The following is an 18,175-nucleotide window of genomic DNA, read 5'->3' on the forward strand; positions in this document are numbered from 1 at the left end:
ACTCCCTACTGTGTGGTTAAATCTCATTTCCGGTGGCATCTGGAGGAATGACTCCTCTCTGCCAGCCCCATCCTGAATGCGTGTGTAGCACTGGGCTCTGTTCTGTGGGGGCGCTATTTAGAGCCTTGCCTTGCAGGCAGAGAGCCAGACCCAGAGATTGTGCAACCTCTTAAACAGTATGTTTAATCTGAGATTGGCACCAAGTTTAAAATTTCATTTTGTTCCTCTGACCAGCTAAATAGGACAGAGAAGTTTGGGGATCGGGGGAGATAAGTATCCACTTTACTTTTGTGCTCTGACATTGACACCCTCACTCACACGCTCCTGTGATGCAGTTAAACAAAGGACATACCACGTTGGCAGTCCTGGGCTCCTGTGGTATATGGCACAGAAATGCGCTGAGCTGGAGCCTTTCTTCTGTAAGTGCCATGTGCTGTAGGGTTAGAACTGGAGAGGAGGGAGGCAGGTGGTGGACACGGCTCAGCCTCAGCAGGAGTGAGTTGAGCGTTCCTGATTTAAAGAGCCATTCTAGAAGTAGCACAGCATTTGTTTCTCCCATTCCATCGTTGCGCAGCTGACTATTCAGTCTGTTCCAAACCACTCCAAGAAGAAAGTGGAGGCTCCTGAGCCTTTGGTACCCAGATGCCAGGCTACTCAAGTAGGCACAAGTGTCAGTACTTCCGGGTCCTTGGCAAAGCCAAATCCTGTCCAGGGAATTTCCAGGCACATCCCACGCCAGGCCCCCATGAGGCTGCAGGGTCCCTTCCCCACATCTTTGAGTCTCTGATTCTGAAGAGGGGATTTCTTTCCTGTCCAGGGGACAGAGGGCTGGGGTTGAGATTAGGCACTCTCTTTACTCCCTACTGTGTGGTTAAATCTCATTTCCGGTGGCGTCTGGAGGAATGACTCCCCTCTGCCCGTGCCATCCTGAATGCGTGTGTAGGACTGGGCTCTGTCCTGTGGGGCTCCTATTGGGAGCCTTGCCTTGCAAGAGAGAGCACTTCTGGCTGGGAGAGAACACACATCTGTGGTTTGAAGCCCCCCAGTTTGTGGTCATCTGTAATAGCATCCCTGGGAACCTAATGCAGAGAACAAGGAAGGAGTCAGATAGGTGGAAGTCTGGAGCAACTGGAGGTGGGCAGTGCATTTAAGGGACACGGGAGGACAGACAGCCCTATTGAGCTATAGACTCCAGAATGTTCTAAAAGAACTGTGGCTGAGCATTGTCTGCAGTGCCCTGGGAATGTGAGCCTCCTTGTCTCCATCAAGACTTCAGCAAGGCTGCTGTGGGGCCCTGGTGTGTCATCTAAACTCACTGACCCAAAAAGAAAGAGGATCTGAACGGGCCCGTTTGTACCCTCCTGGGTCTGTCCCGGACTTTATTCCCAATGACCAGTTTGAAGATTTTATTAGAAATCAGAGTTGTGCTTTTTTTTTTTTTAGAAATGTGCTTGGCTGCAGCGACTCATGTCTCTGCCTCCTGTAATGAGTTGAGCTATAAGAGTCCTTGAACAGAGACTGAGTTTGAACTGATCAATGGCATTTGGGGGTTGGAAATTGCTCAGGAGCCAGCTAATTTATAATGTCATATGGGCTAGACTGGAAGACCCAAGAGAGTAGGCTGTCTCTTGGCTTTGTATGTCTCCTGTTCTAAAAAGAAAAGAAAACACAAAGTGCCACGCTTGGCTGTTGAGCATTCAGAGACGGACACTGCCCCTGCTAGACCATCTGGAGATGGGGACTGTTCCTTCTCCCACTCCCCTCCCTCCCTGAGACCTTAGCAGCCACACTGTGGCATGGCAGCGCATGCCACCGCCTCTGTCCTCACCCTTTGTCACTCCGAATGCCTGCTCCTGCAGTTGCTGAGTTCTGGCTCTAACTAATTTGCAGAGGACACCTGTTCCTTAATTAGCCCCAGCTCACAGTCTGCATCTTCATCTGGGCGCTCTGATGCGTGAGCTCATGGCCCCATAGAAGGGCTGCTGTTTGGCAGTCTGTGCGTGTTTGCTGTGACTGAGTGGGCCCTGAGCCTTCCCAAGCCTTGTGGTCGGTCTGTACTCCTGAACATGAAAAGAAAAGTCACATTTCAACCACATCCAGCTATGGATGTCACAGCCATTGGCCAGATCTTCCAGAAGAGTCCTTCGCTGCCAGTTCCCATGCTGAGGACAGACCTGCTGTCCCCAGAACTGGGTCTGAGAACACTAAGCGGGTGTGAGCCCTCATTCCAACTCCTCTAGATTCATATTCCTGGTCACTCAAGTGGCACCTCATACATGCCACTTACAATATCTTTTGGAGGCACATCTGATTAAATAGAGGGATGCTGTTAGCAGGCTGGAATTCATCCATACAGGGTTTTACAGAATAGGGCCTTGTGTGTCCTAGGATCTTGACAAGCATCTGCCAAGGACAAGGACAAAGGGGCCCTGGGATGGGACCCAGGCAGCCTGCAGGAGCATTCTCTGCCTGCCTTCGGGGGTGGTTCTGCTGCCCCTCTGTTTTTACGGTGTAGAACCTTCTAAAAACCAGTCTTTAGGCTTCTGAGGTGAGTTCTGACCTCCCACATAAGCACCTCACGATCTCCAGCCTCCACAGCTGGAGGACGGTGATTTCAGCCAGAGGCATCACAGGTCAGAGGCAAACTACCCAAATACCCAGGCACACCAGGAGTCCAGTTTCCGGCAGACCACAGTTACCTGGAAACGTTTGTGGCAGGTCGCTCTGTGTTTATGCATTCTTCTACCTGACATCTCTCTCTTCATCCTTCAAAAGAAATTCATCAGTGGAAAGTTTCCCTGAAGTGGTAATTTTCCTAAATGACTTACTGATGGTGCTGCGTGCAGACCTGCTCTGCCAGAGTTGGTGTTCTGCATGCGTTACTGTGACCCCAGCTCCTCTCCCTGGGCTGAGGGGATGGCGGAGGCTGTCCATTGCTTTTGCGAGGAGAGCCCTTTCCTCTGCCTTCCCCTGCCCAGTCCCCACAACCTGATAGAAAGGCTGCTTTCTTCTCTCCTGAGCGGAAGCAGGGCCATCTGAGGCCCCCAGCAGAAAGCTCTTCTTTCCAGAGCCTTCCTCGCCTGGTGACTGCCAGGTCGCCTTCTCCAGCCCAGCTAATTAGAGCCTTTCCTTAAGCAGCATTCAATCCTCCGAGTCACTCATCCTCACAGTGATAATGGGCTTGGATAAGAGGTCACAGCTTCTTCCACATCCTGCCCTCCTTATGGCCAGAGGTGGGGGGTGGGACAGGCTCAGCCCCCCTTCTGTGGGGCACCCGCCTGCCCGTCACAGGGGCTGGCTGAGAGCTGAGCAGCTGTGATGGATTCACCCAGATGACAAACCAGAGCCTGACTCCCCAAGCGGGCCCTCTCCCCACATTCATTCAGGCTTCCGAGCTGCCTGCTGCATCTCTGGTGAGTGTCATTAGCATTAACGTGGTGAAATGGCACTGTGTAAATGTTAATAAGGTCTGATGCCTCACGCTGCTTCCGAGTGGCAGATTGGAAATGGTACCATCATCTTAACTGCAACGAGCAGCTCTTAATTCCTCTACTCCCCGAGCAACCAATTTGGCATGAAAATCCTAACCTTCCCCACACCCCAGTCTCTGCTCTACCACGTTTACCCCCATTTTCTTTTGCAAGGAAGGTTCCCATTTCCCACATACCAGTTTTCTGGGACACAGTTTGACTTTTGTTTTTTAACTCAACACTTTCCCCTTTTCTCCAAAGAGAAACGAGAGGACCCATGCCGACCAGCACCCCCTTCTCTGCCTGGGTCCCATCCTCACTCCCGAACTTCTTCGCCCTGGTTTTGCTAGATGCGACTCCTTTCCTTGGTCATCCTGGGTACTTCCAAGGGGCCTGCCCTGCAAGCCAGGGGCTCTTGTTCTCCAGGCTTCTTCTCTTGAAGCTAAAAACGCGGCCGAGGCACATCCCGATCACTCCTCTCCAAGTCCTTCAGAAGGGACATCCTCTCCTGTGAGCCTTTGTCTGGGCTCCTGGGGCCCCTCCACACTGTGTCCTTTCTTCCCAGTAAACAAAACCAGACACATGGCTGGTGTTTCTTTTGGATCCTTCTTGCTGTTGCATCTCTAGTTCATGCTCATGGGCAGCTTGAGAGTAGGCAACCGTGGATCTTCAATCCGTGTTTGCTGAAGAGAGCAGGATGCATGGGGTCCCTGGGATGACACCTGGGCCTTGCCTAGGAGGCACAGGATTGTCGGAACAGTACATATGAGCAGCAGCAGAGAAGCATGGCTCTGGAGCTCTTGTTCCACCCCTGGCACTGGCACTGACCCAAGGTGACCCCAGGGAACCCCTGCCAGTCCAGGTGTGCCCAAGTCAGGCCCAGCCTTAGCTGTGGGTAGAGGCCGCGTGAGCAGCAGCATCCTCCACGTGCAGACGGTCTGCTGGTATGGCCTGCGCCCCCCTTACTCTTGTTTCCATCCCCCAGGCGATCTTCACTCTCCTCCTTGGACCGTTCACCTTCTTTGACGTCCAGAAGACCAAGTACCTGCAGATCCTGACCTCTCTAATGAGATGGATCGGTGAGTCTGAGAAACATCTCAAGTCTCTGCCCTTTCCCCTCTCCTCCCTTCCATCACCTTTCGTGAGAGCCCATGCAGGGCCCCCAGCCATAGCTGGAGTGTGGTATTGGTTTCTGTTGACTCAGGCCTGTCTGGTCTTCCCACCTATCCAAAGGACAAGGAGAGGGCAGGCACTCAGCTTGCCTTGTACTGCTGGGGAAATTTGGCACAAAAAAAGGTGATTTTTTTGAAGGTCATATAGTATGGCTGGAGCTGGGGCTAGAGCCCAGGCCTGTTGATTCTAGGACCGGCTTCTTTCTCATACAACCATCCTGGGTGCCCTCTGACCCACAGGCTGGCAGGGGGGCTCTGAAAGGCCTGGGTTGGACTGTGCCCTGCAGGGCATGGTGGCGTCATAGCTCTGCATTCTCATGAGTGTGCTATGTGGCATAACCATAAAAGCCAGTGGGCCTTGGCAACAGCCACTCTCTGCCTCTGAGTCTCTGGCCACCAGGGCATGAAAAGACACCTCCTCCACGGCGTCTTCTAACTGACAGACACCCTGCTGAGCACGAGCGCCATTGTCCTCAGCTGCAGTCTTGGGGTCTGTTCCCGAAAACCAGGTTGGTGGTGGGGGGCTGGTCCACTTCTGCCACACCATCCTGCCACCCACCTCAGGGAAAGGGCCAGCTGCCGATCCACCTGGACGGAGGACAGGAACCGGTGGGGCCCTCTTTGGCCAGCACCACTCTAGGTGTTCTTTGGACGCTTCTGCTTAATCTAAAAGCAACGAAGGCTGTTGCTGTTCTGATAGAGGGTCCTGGAAGAGTGGGTGTGTCCAGGCTCCAGAAGCTTGCCTGCCTCTCAGCACAGAGGCTCTAGAGGAGCCAAGGTTGGGGCTTCTCCTTCCTGACCACCTTCCCCAGCCCCCTTTCCCACTGTGCTCGCCCCTTCTACCCTCCTCCAGACTCTGGGGGTGCATGCTGATCCTGATTCCATGCCAGGACTCAGCAGTGGGTCATGGTTGCTGAGGACACTTTCCTGTCTAAATGACTTCCAGCAGCTCGGCATCTGCAATTCCCCTGGTTCCCCAGACTCAGGGCATTATAAGATGTCAGTGTAAGGAGCCTCCGCACATGGGAATCTTGGCATCGTTAGTTGGAAGGGGCCACAGCAGTCAGGTAGCCCTGCCCCGCCCCTCTAGGAGCAGGCTGTACAGCACAGGGGACAGGGTGGCCTCTGGGTCCCAGAGCTCACAACTGGGTGAGGCTCCCACTCCACTCTGAGGGGTTTATGTCAGTGCTGGAAAGTTTTTCCTTGTCTTGAGCCAAACTCACCAGCCTGTAACTTCTTTGCACTCTTGGTTTGTCCTTGCAAGGAAATGAGAGCAGGACAGAGATGAGCTGTGAGGCCCCCGCAGGGGCACATCATCTGGGCTGAGCCCGTCCTTGGCCATCCAGATGACACAAGGAAGCAGGAGGACATTTGTCCATCCCTGGACCGGGCGGAAGGCTGCATCTGCCCCATTCAGTCTATCTGGTCATGTACTTACCAGTGAGTGCTGTTCCCACATTTCACTCACAAGTTCCAAAGCCCCAGGTTAATTTAACATGACTACCTGGGGGAAGATGAGAATTGTTACTTTGGACCTGGGGATCCCACTGGCTCCAAGGACAGATTTAGAATGGAGCCTCCCCGGGTGCCAGGAGGGATTATGTCCAGAAGTCAGAGTCAGCAGGGATCAGAAACACCAGGGCTCAGCCGCCTGCCCTTCCTATTTCTCTGCTTACATGAAGTATTTGAAAGCTCTGGGTAAGGCCAAGTGGGTAAGACCTGGTAGTCTCAGAAGAAGCTTTCTCAGTAAGGCAGGTTTGGAGAAAACCATTCTCCCTCCTTACCTTCCTGGCCTAAGTCTGGTGCTCCAGCTCCTGTGGCTTCCCGCAGCCGTGTCTGTAGCCCCAAGATCTGGCCCCTACCCTGCATGGGGACTGGCTGCACTTGACCTGCCCCTCAGCAGCAGGGAGGGGGAAGGGCCCCTTGGACACTGGCGTGGAGAAAGCTGAACTGATTCCCGTCTCCTTTTCCTCATCTAGGAGTAAGGGAACGGTCTGGGGAGAGATAGAGAGGACATTCCTGCTTTAGCCAGTGTGACAGCCCAAGAGGGGATGACACCCAGGATAGTGACAGTTAATGGCTTCCGAAGACTCCTGCACTTGTTTAGCGCGACAGATTCCTCCCTGTGTCTGGGAGAAGATAGTGAAAAGGAGAAGAGGAGGCTGAGGGCAAATAAAGAGTGATTGTCTCTGAGCAGGAGGCCAGCTGTACCCCTGCGTCGGTCAGAGGAGGAGCCAAGCTCTGTGGCCAGCAGGGCCCGGGGTCCTGGAAGGCGGCAGGGGACAGCCCGGGCCCCTTGCCATTCTGCGGTTGGAGACCCTCCTTCCCCGGAGTCAGGCTCACAGTAGACTTGACAGTTGCTTTAGAAAGTCGACTGCTATTTCCCCCAGCCTCTTCCCACCCCCAGGTCTCCCACCCGAGGCTTCTGGGCCCCTGCAGTGCTGCGGAGCAGGTGACAGTGGCCTCGAGAGAGGCTCTTGGCAGCATCAGGAGCCGGAGGTGGAGACCAGCTCGTGAAGGTCGACAGCACTTGTTTTTTTGGTGATGACATTGTTGTCTTGACATTGTTGTCTTAGCAAGTCATCCGCCTCTCTTTTCCTTTGATCCAAGAGATAATCAAATGTCAGGAGCCTCTCTGGTGAACCTTTTCTCCAGATGCTGCTGGGGGCGACAGCACAGGAGTGATTTTTCTCCATGAGAGACTCAGACCTCTGGGCTTAAAAAGCAAACCTTTCCATGACACAGCCCTCTCGCCAGAAGAAACATTGTCCAGTTAAGTACACTCTGAAATGCAGCCAGGTCTAGGGTTCTGTTCCCAGCAGCCAGCAGCACTGGGGCCACTGGGGCGTTTTTCTTCCCAGCTCTGGAGGCAGGTGTGTTCCCCTCCCAACCCTAGACAGCAGCGAGGCTCAGGAGGGGATGATGGGGATGGAGGTCGGAGGTCCCCTGGAGCCACCAAGCCACACAGAGCTGGCAGCCCTGCTTGGGGGAGGGACCCCATGAGGGTTTCTCACCTCTGGGCCAAACTCAGGCAGTTTTTTGAGAACCACCCTAAAGGCGGTGGACCTCAGAAGCCTGTTTGTCCTCTCAAGTCTGTGCCAAGTTGTCAGTTCGCCACAGACTCCCTTTTCTTTCTGTCTTAAAAGCAGCTATGACCGAGTCCCGCACACCCCTCCCTCCTTCCCACACTCCTGCCGTACCCCTTCCTCTCCCCTCTCTCCTCTCCCGTCTCCCCAGATGAGGCCATGCTTTCCCAAAAGCAGAGTCGGGAGCTCAGGGTTGGCAATAAGCTGGCTTGGGTTCCAGGAAGACAAAGGGGAAGAATGAGCACCAAAGGGACCGGAAAATCATAAATAAATGTGCTGAGCCGGAAACTTTCTTGGGCTTAATTAGGAATTAGTTCTGCCATCTGTTGAAAGGAGGCCGGAAGAGACAGCGGCCCGGGAGCTGTGCTGAGGAGCCTTCGGGCCACCTCCTCTGAGGGGCTCTGCTCTGCCCTCCTCCCCTCTAGTAGCCTCGGAAGCCCTCTCATTCTGCCAGAATGGCACTGAAAGGGTTAAATGGCCTTTGTAAATATCACTTGTCCAGGAACTCAAAGCATGGATGACATGCAATCATGTCTGCTCATTTCTTTTGCTCCCCAAATAAGTTCTGGGGAGACTGGACTGGTCAGTGTGGAATGCCTGGGTGGCAGATACCTCGGAATCCACACTGGGAAGGAGGGTCTCAGTGTCCTGTCCCTAGCAGTGAGGCCATTGTACTTCCTGGCCAGCTCACCCCCAGGCGGCCGCCACAGGGTCCTGAGCAGTCAGGTCTCCAGTAGCTGCTCTGCATCAGGTGGCGCACCTACTGGAGGTCACGCCGGACCTCCCTGCCTTGTTCCTCACCGTGTGGGACAAGTGGTGTTTACTCCCAGTGTTCGCAGATGGACCAAGCCTCCTCCGCCAGGCTCCTTGTCTGTGCAGTGGCAGCGAGGCCTTGAATGGAACCATGTTGTTAGCACAGCACCTGTGCAGTGTACAGAGGGGAGCCACGGTGAACGTGGCTGTCTTCAGAGTCATCTTGGTCAGCTGCCACATCCCAAGAGTGGCCCTCTCTGGATGCTGGCCGTGAGACCAGGGACATGACCACAGGCATCTCAAGAGAGCATGGCACTGGGTGTCCACACTGGTGTCACAGTGAGATCTGGAAGCACCCAGGTTGGCTCTGGGTAGCCTCCCCTCTGCCACATCCCAGCTGTGGTGCCTGGAGAGGAACCCTTTTTCTACTCCACAGGCCCTAGCATCTACTCTGATCCACTTTAGGGAAGCTCTGAGCTGGGAGAATGAAAGGCAGGCCCATCTCACAGAGGAGCAGGGGCTCTAGCTTCTGTCGGCCGCAGGTAGACCAGGGATGCTGAGGGGAGACGCAGCGCAGGGGCTCGGAGCCCAAGCCTGAGCACCTACACCGATGGCTGGAGGCCCACCCCTGCCACAGGGAGCTCTCTGGCTGGAAGAGGCTGAGGCAGCTTCATGACTTCAGTCCTATTATCAACTTTCCCCGCAGATGCCTGCAGATGCCTCCCAGGAACAGCTTGCTCAGCACAGGGTTCCCCACTTGGGGTTATTAAAAACTCAATCCTTTCTAATAAAGGCTGCTCTGGAGCGCCACAGCCTTCCTTGGGCCTGGGCAGCCAAGGACCGCAGGGTTCCCTTCCCTCTCATTGTATATGCAGAGCAGATGCCGCACACACTCTTCCCGAGTCTGTGTTCCCCTCAAAGTGGGTCAGACGCTGTCCTCTCCAGGCGTTTGTGGATGAACTTGAGCCTGCCTCATGAAGTTCTCGGCCCCACTCTCCCCACCTCCCCTAGCAACTGCCCCAGATTTGTTTTCCAAGCTGACAGGGAGAGGTGGAACATGGTAGTTGTGGCAGGTGAGGCCCCCAAGAGGAAACCATCCCCTGAGAACATGAGGCTTGCTGGTGTTTACCTGTCCCCAGACCCGTGACTGATCCCTGTGGACAGCCTCCCAGTGAGACCGTGCTGATCCGTCACCACTGGCAGCTGGGGTCTCATGTTTGGGCCATCTGGTGCCTACTGCTGCCAGCTTGGCATTGGAATTCCTCCACAGCCACTCAACTAGTGCCTCTTGGAGGTCCCGGAAGGACCCCCCAAAATGCCCCCGTACACCCATGCAGACAGTCTCATGTGCCAGCCCCACACCACCTTGCCGTCAGCAGTCCTGCACGGCCCAGGTCTCTGCAGCAGCCTTGCCCACCCTCCTACTGGGCCGCTGTCCAGGGCTCTCTGGGCTATTCTGTGTCCAGCTGACTGGTTACACCCCCAGTGGAAGAAATCTAGAAAAACCTTTTGTGTATGTTTCATTTTGGTTTTAATTTTATTCTTGGCTTTCTAGTTCTTTTTGCAAATGCACAGAGGTCCCTTTATAGGAGATGAACCCAGTGTTTCTGTCTTGAGGTAAAATAGGCAGTTAATGAATACTTGCTGGCGAACAGCCAGCCGTGTGCTGCCAAATTATGCCTTTCCTTAGCATCAGTCAGGACTGACCTGAGAGTTCACTTGGCCCTGAACAAAGGGTATTGCCCTTTCAGCCACACCTCTCCTCTAAGCTGCCTTCGTTATCAGTTCTGATATATGTGCAGCCGAGATGGGCAGATCCAGCTGCCAGATAGAGACTTCTCTGCCCAGGAGGTTGGTGGCCAAGCTGTCCAGGCACTGACAAGGCAAGGAAACTCAGCCCCAGATCACTGGTGGTCATGGGTCGAGTCTGATCCAGCAGTGATGACAGGCATGGCCTCTGCCCAGAACTGGGCTTCAGGTGGGCAGGGTGAGTCAACCTTGCAGCAAGTCAGGCAGTCATACACATCTGCGGGGCTGACCTGGCCCACGACCTGGAGCCCGAGTTATGTTCAGACTCAGGAGGGGCCACACGTCCTTGCTCTGTACACCTCTCATCTCCTCACTCTCTCTCCTTCCTGTCTCTCTGCATCTAGCTGGCTGCTGGGGAGGAAAGGGCTGAGCAGCCTGCAGGAAAGTGACAAGGCCTGAAATTTTATGTTTCCAATCTCCAGGAAGATTAGTCAGCCAGCAGCCAGAGGCCCCTTGGCCCTGCCTTCCCCATGATTGCACACTGAGCTTGCTCTGACAACTTAAGAATGAAAAATTGAGACCCTGCCCTCCCAGGCACCACCTGCCAGGCTCCAAGGGTGTGGGGAAATGGAAGGATGAAAAGGCCAGAGCCCTTGATTTCCAACGGAGGCTTGATTGCTCCAGAGGCTCAGACACCTGGCCTTCACCAGCTGCCACTGCCTCCTGCCACCCTGGGGAGAGGCGGACTCTGCTCTCAGTCCTTTGGGCTGAATAATTTAGCCATAGTATAGAACCTCATCCTATGGAGCTGACTGTTTCAGCACTCTTTTCTTCTCCTGGGGTGAGGAGTAGACGAAGCTAGAATCCTCCAGAAAGCACAGGAGCTGGCCCATGTGGGAATGTCGACTGGCTTTAGATTCCCTCCTTTCAGCAGAAACCCAAGTGAGTGGTGGGTGAGTTGGTAGGCAAAGCTCGCACATGCTGAATGCCCTACAGGTCTGAAATGAAAACCAGACCCAAGGCCAGGATGCTTTTGGTACCTAGCACTTCTCATAGTCCCCAAAGAGAGCTCCTCCCAGACAGAGCCCTCACCCACACCACAGGCCAAGTGCAGGTAAGTGCCGCCCCAGGAGGGATGGGCCACCTCGGGCTCCAAAGAGCCTGTCTCCTTTAGCCCCTCCTGGAGAGGGCACATACCTCTGGGAGGCCCCAGAGGTAGGGTGGTAGGGACTGCTTGGCCTTGAGTAGCCTTAAAGATGCTGGCGGCGGCAGGGGTGGGAAAGAGCAAAAGAGGAGGAACTGAGGGTCACTGGTTCACAGAGCAGGGATAAGCAGCCTGTTGGGGTCCTCCTTGCCCCTCTTCCCATCCCTGACCCCCAGAGCCCCAAAGCTTAGCTGAGGCCACTGCTGGGGTGTTCCTGGGAACTGTTCTGTCAGCAGCTTGACCTGTCCAGGAACGTGGGGTACTAGTATCATCCAGTCCCCCTCCTTAGAGCACAATGAGAACTAGATGAGAAGGGTTTGACAAAGGTTTTCCTGCTTGCCTGGGAGCTCGACTTTCGGGAGGAGAACTGGGTTTCTGCAGGGATCGAAGGTGTGTGCAGCTTCCTGAGTGACTGCTGTGAGCCAGCTTTGCCCAGCGAGGTACTGCCCCTTCTCACTCCACCCGTCAGGGTGCCTACAATCATATCCTTTTTTTTTTTTTTTTTTTTTTTTTTTTGAGACAGAGTCTCATTCTGCTGCCCAGGCTGGAGAGCAGTGGCACAGTCTCGGCTCACTGCAACCTCAACCTCCTGGGCTCAAGTGATTCTCCTGCCCCAGCCCCCCAAGTAGCTGGGATTATAGGCATGAGCCACCACACCCAGCTAATTTTTGTACTTTTAGTAGAGATGGGTTTTCTTCATGTTGGCCAGGCTGGTCTCGAACTCCTGACCTCAGGTGATCCACCCACCTCTGCCTCCTAAAGTGCTGGGATTACAGGCATGAGCCACTGGCCTCATCTCCATTTTTAAAGGTAATGAAACAATTTGCCCCAATATTGCACAGTTAAGTAGCAGATTCAGGAGCCATGCCCAGTGTGACTTGGCCGTTTCCAAGCTGGGACTATGTCCTGGTGTCGCTGACACCTCTAGGCTGCAGGATCTGTGGATTCAAGGTGGCTGTCCTGCTGTGGTTGGTCCAATTATTTTAGGAACAAATGCCCAGTCACCTGCCCCTGTTTTAGGCTGCTCTCCAGTGGTTCTCTGCTCAGGCTGGTGTTGCCCACCCATCTCTTCCAATGGCCCAGCTAAAGCTGGAGAGCCCTGCAGCCTGGCACCTCTGAGGGCTGAGCAGTGGTGAAGGAGGAAGCTCACACCGAGTCCTCCCCTAGTCCTGTTCCCCGCCTGGAGTGCGGGTGCCCGATCTGGTGATGGGCACACCACCGGCAGTTTGTTATCATTAGCCCTGGCATGTTGATTCTCTGCTTGGAAAAGAGAGTGCCGCTCCCAGACAGCCGCCGTGATAGATGGCCTCCACCTCGCAGTGTCAGAGCCAGAACTGCACATAGGGAACAGGGAATGGCATGGGGCTTGGAGTGGCCTGGCCTCAGGGGCATCTGAAACCAGGTTCAGAGGTCAGAGAGTTTCAGGGGCAGCTCTCCAGGAAGCAGCCATCCCAAGGCACAGCTCAGCCCTGGCGTGTGTGAAGGGCTGGGGGCCCACGCCTGGGAGGAAATCAGTCCCCTCCACCCTTGGCGGTCATGGTCACGGCTCTGAGTATGCGTGCACAACTCAGGCACCCAGGGATTAGGGAGGAGGAGTTGCTGTATGCGGTCTGGCCCTAGTGGGTGTGTGTTCCCCATACTCCTCATCCCTTCCAGGCCCTGTAGAAAAGGATGAGCAGGCTAGGGGTGGGGGCCTCTGGGCAGGGACCATTGGGCAGGGCCCTCCGTGGCTCCCGAGAGCCTCTGTTCCAGCTCACGCCCTTATGGAGATGTCCCTCTGATGGTGGCCCAGGACCACAGGCCAGTTCCATGGCACCCCAGACCCAGCCAGTGCCTCTCAGCAGGTCAGGCTGCCCTGGTGGTCACAACCCGGCACTCAGAGCCCATGTGTCCTTAGGCTTTTCGAGAAGGATTCATATAGCATCACAGCTATACCCTAGGTCTTCAGGGTCCCCATGCAAATCAGGGCAGGTGACTGGGTTACAGTGAGGAGTCCTGGGCTGAGGTCACTGGCAGGAGGTAGAAATCTTTCAAATCCCCAGCAGCTGAGGTGCTTCCCAGGTACGCACACATCCATACAGTCCACAGACCCCCAGTGCAGGAAACCCCCACTGAGACACCTATGGAAATACAGTGCCAGCCACCTGGAGAAGTTTTTAATTTTTAGTAGCCACATCTTGAAATTCAATTCATTTTGATAATACACTGATTTAACATGTCAAAAATATCTTTCAACATGTAATTGTGAAGAAAATGAAAGTGAGATACTTTACATTTCTTTTCCACACTCTTTTTTTCTGTTTTGAGAAAGAGTCTCGCTCTGTCACCCAGGCTGGAGTGCAGTGGTGTGATCTTGGCTCCTTGCAACCACCACCTCCTGGGTTCAAGCGATTCTCCTGCCTCAGCCTCCCTAGTAGCTGGGACTCCAGGCATGTACTACCACGCCCGGCTAATTTTTGTATTTTTAGTAGAGACAGGGTTTCACCATGTTGGCCAGGCTGGTCTCGAACTCCTGGGCTCAAGTAATCCACCTGCCTCAGCACCAGGCCACACACGAAGTCTTTGAAAGTTGGTGTGTTTTACACCTGAGCTCCCCTATGTTTGAACCAGCCACATTCCATTGCTCAGTAGCCTCGGCCTTGTGTGGCCCTGGTGGTCAGCACAGCTCTAGATGCTTCTCGGTGCTTCTCTATCAGCCTGATGGGTTTGTTGCTACTTTCAGGGAGAGCGTGGGCAGCATTCAGGCTGCTCAGAAGTAGCCCTTGCGTAATTCCAGAGCTAGTCATGGGGATGAAGAAACAGGAAAACCACTAAGAGGAGCACAGTGCCCCATCCTCACATGCTCATGGGGAAAGCTTCATGTGTACCCCACAGCAGAGGTGGGGGCTCCTGGGAGGGCTCTTTCTGCCCCCCACCCAGACCTGGAGAGCTCTGGCCCCTGTTCCCCAACTCCAGTGGTGCCTGGGCAGGTCACCTAGCTCTCTCCAGCCCCACACAGACCCCAGCATTCTGTAAGGAAGGCAGACTCCTGCCTAGGCTTCACATGGCTGAGACCAAGGCTGACCGTGAGGACCCAGAAGGAGCTCTTCCCTCGCCACACCTCCAGCTCAGCTGGTGCTTATGCTGATGCCCAAGGGTGTGCGTTCAGCGCAGGAAGGATGGGGCTGGTTACTGACAACTCTGATCTTTCTGCCGCTGCCCACAGAGGCCCAAGAGAGGTGAGCTGGGGGTGCTGATAGGACTCCCCAAACATGAGCATTAGGGCCCTCGGCCCCAATTCCAGACATCTGCTCATCCCCCATCTGGCACCAAGAATAAGTCACCCGCGTCGCCTGCAAGGTCTTGGTTCAGTCACAGCTTCATCGGCCAGTAAGGCCCCTTTCTTCCCCCAGGCCCACAGGGTGAGGTTCCAGGAGGGCAGGGGATATTCCGGAAGGGAGGGATTTGGGAGAGATGTGGGTGTTTGTTGACTCATCCCCTTATAAACCAGCGCCACCTTTACCATTTGGCAGGTGTTCAGAGGGGTGGGCTTTCCTGGCCTCCTCCCTGTCAAGGAGGAGTAGTAGTGAGGACAGACAGATGTGGAGGCGGTGCCTGCAGGGACTTCTTATCTGACTCTTGCCGGGCTGAGGCTGTCTGGGGAAAGGCCGCTTCTCTTCTGACTGCTTTAGGAGCCTGAGGACTCGCATGTTGTGAGAGCATATCTTGATGTGAAATTGCACCTTGACCACCATGCTTGAGGTTGCTGCAGAGCTGTTATTAACATGAACCTTGGCTTGTCCAGATGCCCATACACTGGATGTGCTTCCAGGCAGCTCAGTCCTCAGAAAGGGAAGGGATGCACCTTCTCTCACTGGCCTTGGGCATCAACGTAAGTGCCTGTTTTATCTCAGCCCCGAGACAGTGACTTCCTGTGCCTTCACTCCTGTGTCTTTCTCACTCCCTCCCCGGGTGTCAGTGTGCAAGGGGGGAAGCGGTTGCAGCTCAGGTGAAGCAGGATGGCGAGGCCCAAATGTGGAGCTGAGATCCACTGTCAGTACAAGCCTGCAAGCAGCCAACAGCCTTGGCAGGCAACCTCATGGGCCCTCAGTGAGGCTCTGCCTCTGGGTGCCCCCCTCCTCATCTTCACCCTGCATTGATCTGCTCCTCCTAAAGTGTGAGGAGTCACAGCAGCCACAGGCCATGTAGGGTAGAATGGCCCTGAAAGGCCCTCCATCTCCCATCTGATGCCTGGTTCCCTCTGGGACCCCCAACTAGGTGGTCTCCTCCCCTTGGCCTTGACAGCCTCCCGTGACAGGGATCTCATCATATACCTAATAATTGGCCCTGTCTTTGGTTGTAATTTGTCCCCATACCTTCTACCTGTTGTCCCCTGGACTCTGGGCTCTGGAAAGACAGGGCCTCTGTCTCAGTCTGCTGTCCCCAGACGGCCAGCAGAGTGCCCAGCACCCAACAGAGACACAGTCCATTCTTGTTGAAGGAATTAACCCAGTTGGGCCCGTGGATTACACAAGACAAGTGCAGTGGCTTTTGCAGTGGCTTTTACTCAGATATGGAAAGAGAAGTCTCCTGCCTCCCCTTGTCACTTTGTAGCTGAGGCTTCTGAGGCCCAACAGCCACTTGTGTCACACACAAGCCTCCTCCCCCGTGCTCCCCTCTGCCTCCTCCCGGCTCCTCACTGCTGGTCCCCACCTCTCAGAGCAGGACTCCCAGTGTGGAATTGTGGGTGGATGTGGACACAGGTGTTCTGGACATTCACTGCCTGTGATAGGCTCTTGGGGAACTGCCGGCCCTGTTGGGGGCAGGCTCCCCCTGCACATCTGACCTTAGCTGTCTGGGGAGCACTTTCTGCTCTGTCCCGCCTCCACACTCGTCTGGCCTCCCACACAGCCTCCACGAGGTGGCCAGAAGCTGTCTCAGCGGCTGTGGCCGAGCCCCGGATGTCAGTGTGGCACTTAGAGCCCTGCTCCCTACCACACATCCTGGCAGGGTCTCCACAACCTGTCATCCTCGTTTCATCTTGATTTATGATCAGACCTAATGAGTTTTCGGAGCAGCTGTCTCCCAGGCATTCGGCAATCAATCTAGGAGATGGCTGTTGAACTCTGCTCCTTCCGAAGCCAGGGGAAGGAGGGAGGGAGGGGCCAGACAAAGGGGTGGGTCATAGGGGCCTGGCCAGGTGGGCCGTGGGGGTTAAGCCTTGTGCCCATGGTCCTGGGACCCCACAAGGTCGGGACCCTGACCTTCCCTCCCTCCCTCCCTCTCTCCCTCCCTCCTTCCCTCCTTCCCTCTTTTCCCTCCCTCCCTCCCTCCCTATTTCCCCTCCCTTCTTCCCTCCTTCCCTCTTTTCCCTCCCTCCCTCTTTCCCCTCCCTTCCTTCCTTCCTTCTCTCCCTTTCCTCTATCTCTTGGGAAAACTTGAGGCTCTAGGTGGTGCTAGTTTCTTTTGAACTTGCTGGTTTGGAGACCCAGCTGGAACAGTTCCCTTCACTCTCCACTCCCAAGGGACAGAGTCCAGCACTCGCCTTCATAGCCTCATGGTGGTGGGGGACCAGAGGGCCCTGCCCCCACCTCCCCAGGTAGCTGGGGTTCACCCTCCGCCTTGGCTGGACACATTTCCACTGAGAAGCTGGTCCTGACCCGTTTTGGGGGCCATGGCTCTTCTAGAACCACCTGCCCTTCCCAGGTGCAGTCCTCACCATGGCAGCCTCTCCCTGTCCTGGTGTGTGGGTGCTCTGAGCACAGGTCAGGATTCACGGGTGAATGACCCACCTTGGCTGGGTGTGCACTCTGTCTGCTCAGCCCCAGAGCTGGTGGCATCTCCGTGCAGCCGAGCTGACACACAGCTGGGTGAGCTTTTGACAGCAGCACAGAGTGTGACCAAGGGGAGCTCACGAAGGCCCACACGGCCCTGCAGCTACACCTGCCCCCTATTCATCCTACTTTCTAACGCTCTGGAATCACCTCCCAAGAGCTTCTAGCATCTGCTTCTGACTCCCAGGCAGCAGCAAACATCCAGCGTACGAAGGTAGACTTGGTTTTTGGAAATAGTCTTGTTTAAGACAATTAAAAGAACAAAATGGGTGACTAATCTAGGTAGTGGCATTATGAGGTGAAACTAATTATGGCTGGAAGACCATGAAATCCATTTTTTAAATCACCCATGGCCATGGCTTTGTTCTTTTTTTTTTTTTTTTTTGGAGTTTTGCTCTGTCACCCAGGCTGGAATGCAATAATGCAATGATCTCGGCTCACTGCAACCTCTGCCTCCTGGGTTCAAGTGATTCTCCTGCCTCAGCCTCCCAAATAGCTGGGATTACAGTTATGTACCACCAAGCCCACCTAATTTTTAGTAGAGACGGGGTTTCACCGTGCTGGCCAGACTGGTCTCAAACTCCTGACCTCAGGTGATCTGCCTGCCTCAGCCTCCCAAGGTACTGGGATTCCAGGCGTGAGCCACTCCACCAGGCCGCCATGGCTTTGTTCTAGCCAAAGATTCTAGAGTTTGTTCCATACCATTGTTGGCATCAAAGGCAGGCTCTTCCCAAGACAGCTGCTCTGGAGGATGCCAGTTAGAAGGGGTACATTTCAGGGGTACGTGTATGTACACTCATCTCATTTCTTTGGAAACCTACTTCGTAAATTACTTTATTTGCCATGAGGAAATCCCACAGTCAGGGCTGTGAGGAGAGCCGCCTTTCTTTGGAGATTTAAGGCTGGGAGCAGAGAAGCATGAGCTGCG

At 54.7% G+C, this 18,175-nt stretch overlaps 1 protein-coding gene across 2 annotated transcripts in view; it reads left to right on the forward strand.

Moving 5' to 3' along the window:
• SLC38A12 (solute carrier family 38 member 12) overlaps positions 1 to 18,175 on the forward strand; it is a 63,805-nt gene that overhangs the window by 39,466 nt on the left and 6,164 nt on the right. For both annotated transcript variants that reach the window (XM_035301698.3, XM_078374560.1), the window contains exon 9: positions 4,456 to 4,549. In XM_035301698.3, the coding sequence (XP_035157589.3) occupies positions 4,456 to 4,549 (94 nt within the window). The remainder of the gene's footprint in view (positions 1 to 4,455; positions 4,550 to 18,175) is intronic.

The sequence above is a fragment of the Callithrix jacchus genome, chromosome 5, assembly GCF_049354715.1.
Source record: "Callithrix jacchus isolate 240 chromosome 5, calJac240_pri, whole genome shotgun sequence".
In the NCBI taxonomy this organism is placed as follows: domain Eukaryota; kingdom Metazoa; phylum Chordata; class Mammalia; order Primates; family Cebidae; genus Callithrix; species Callithrix jacchus.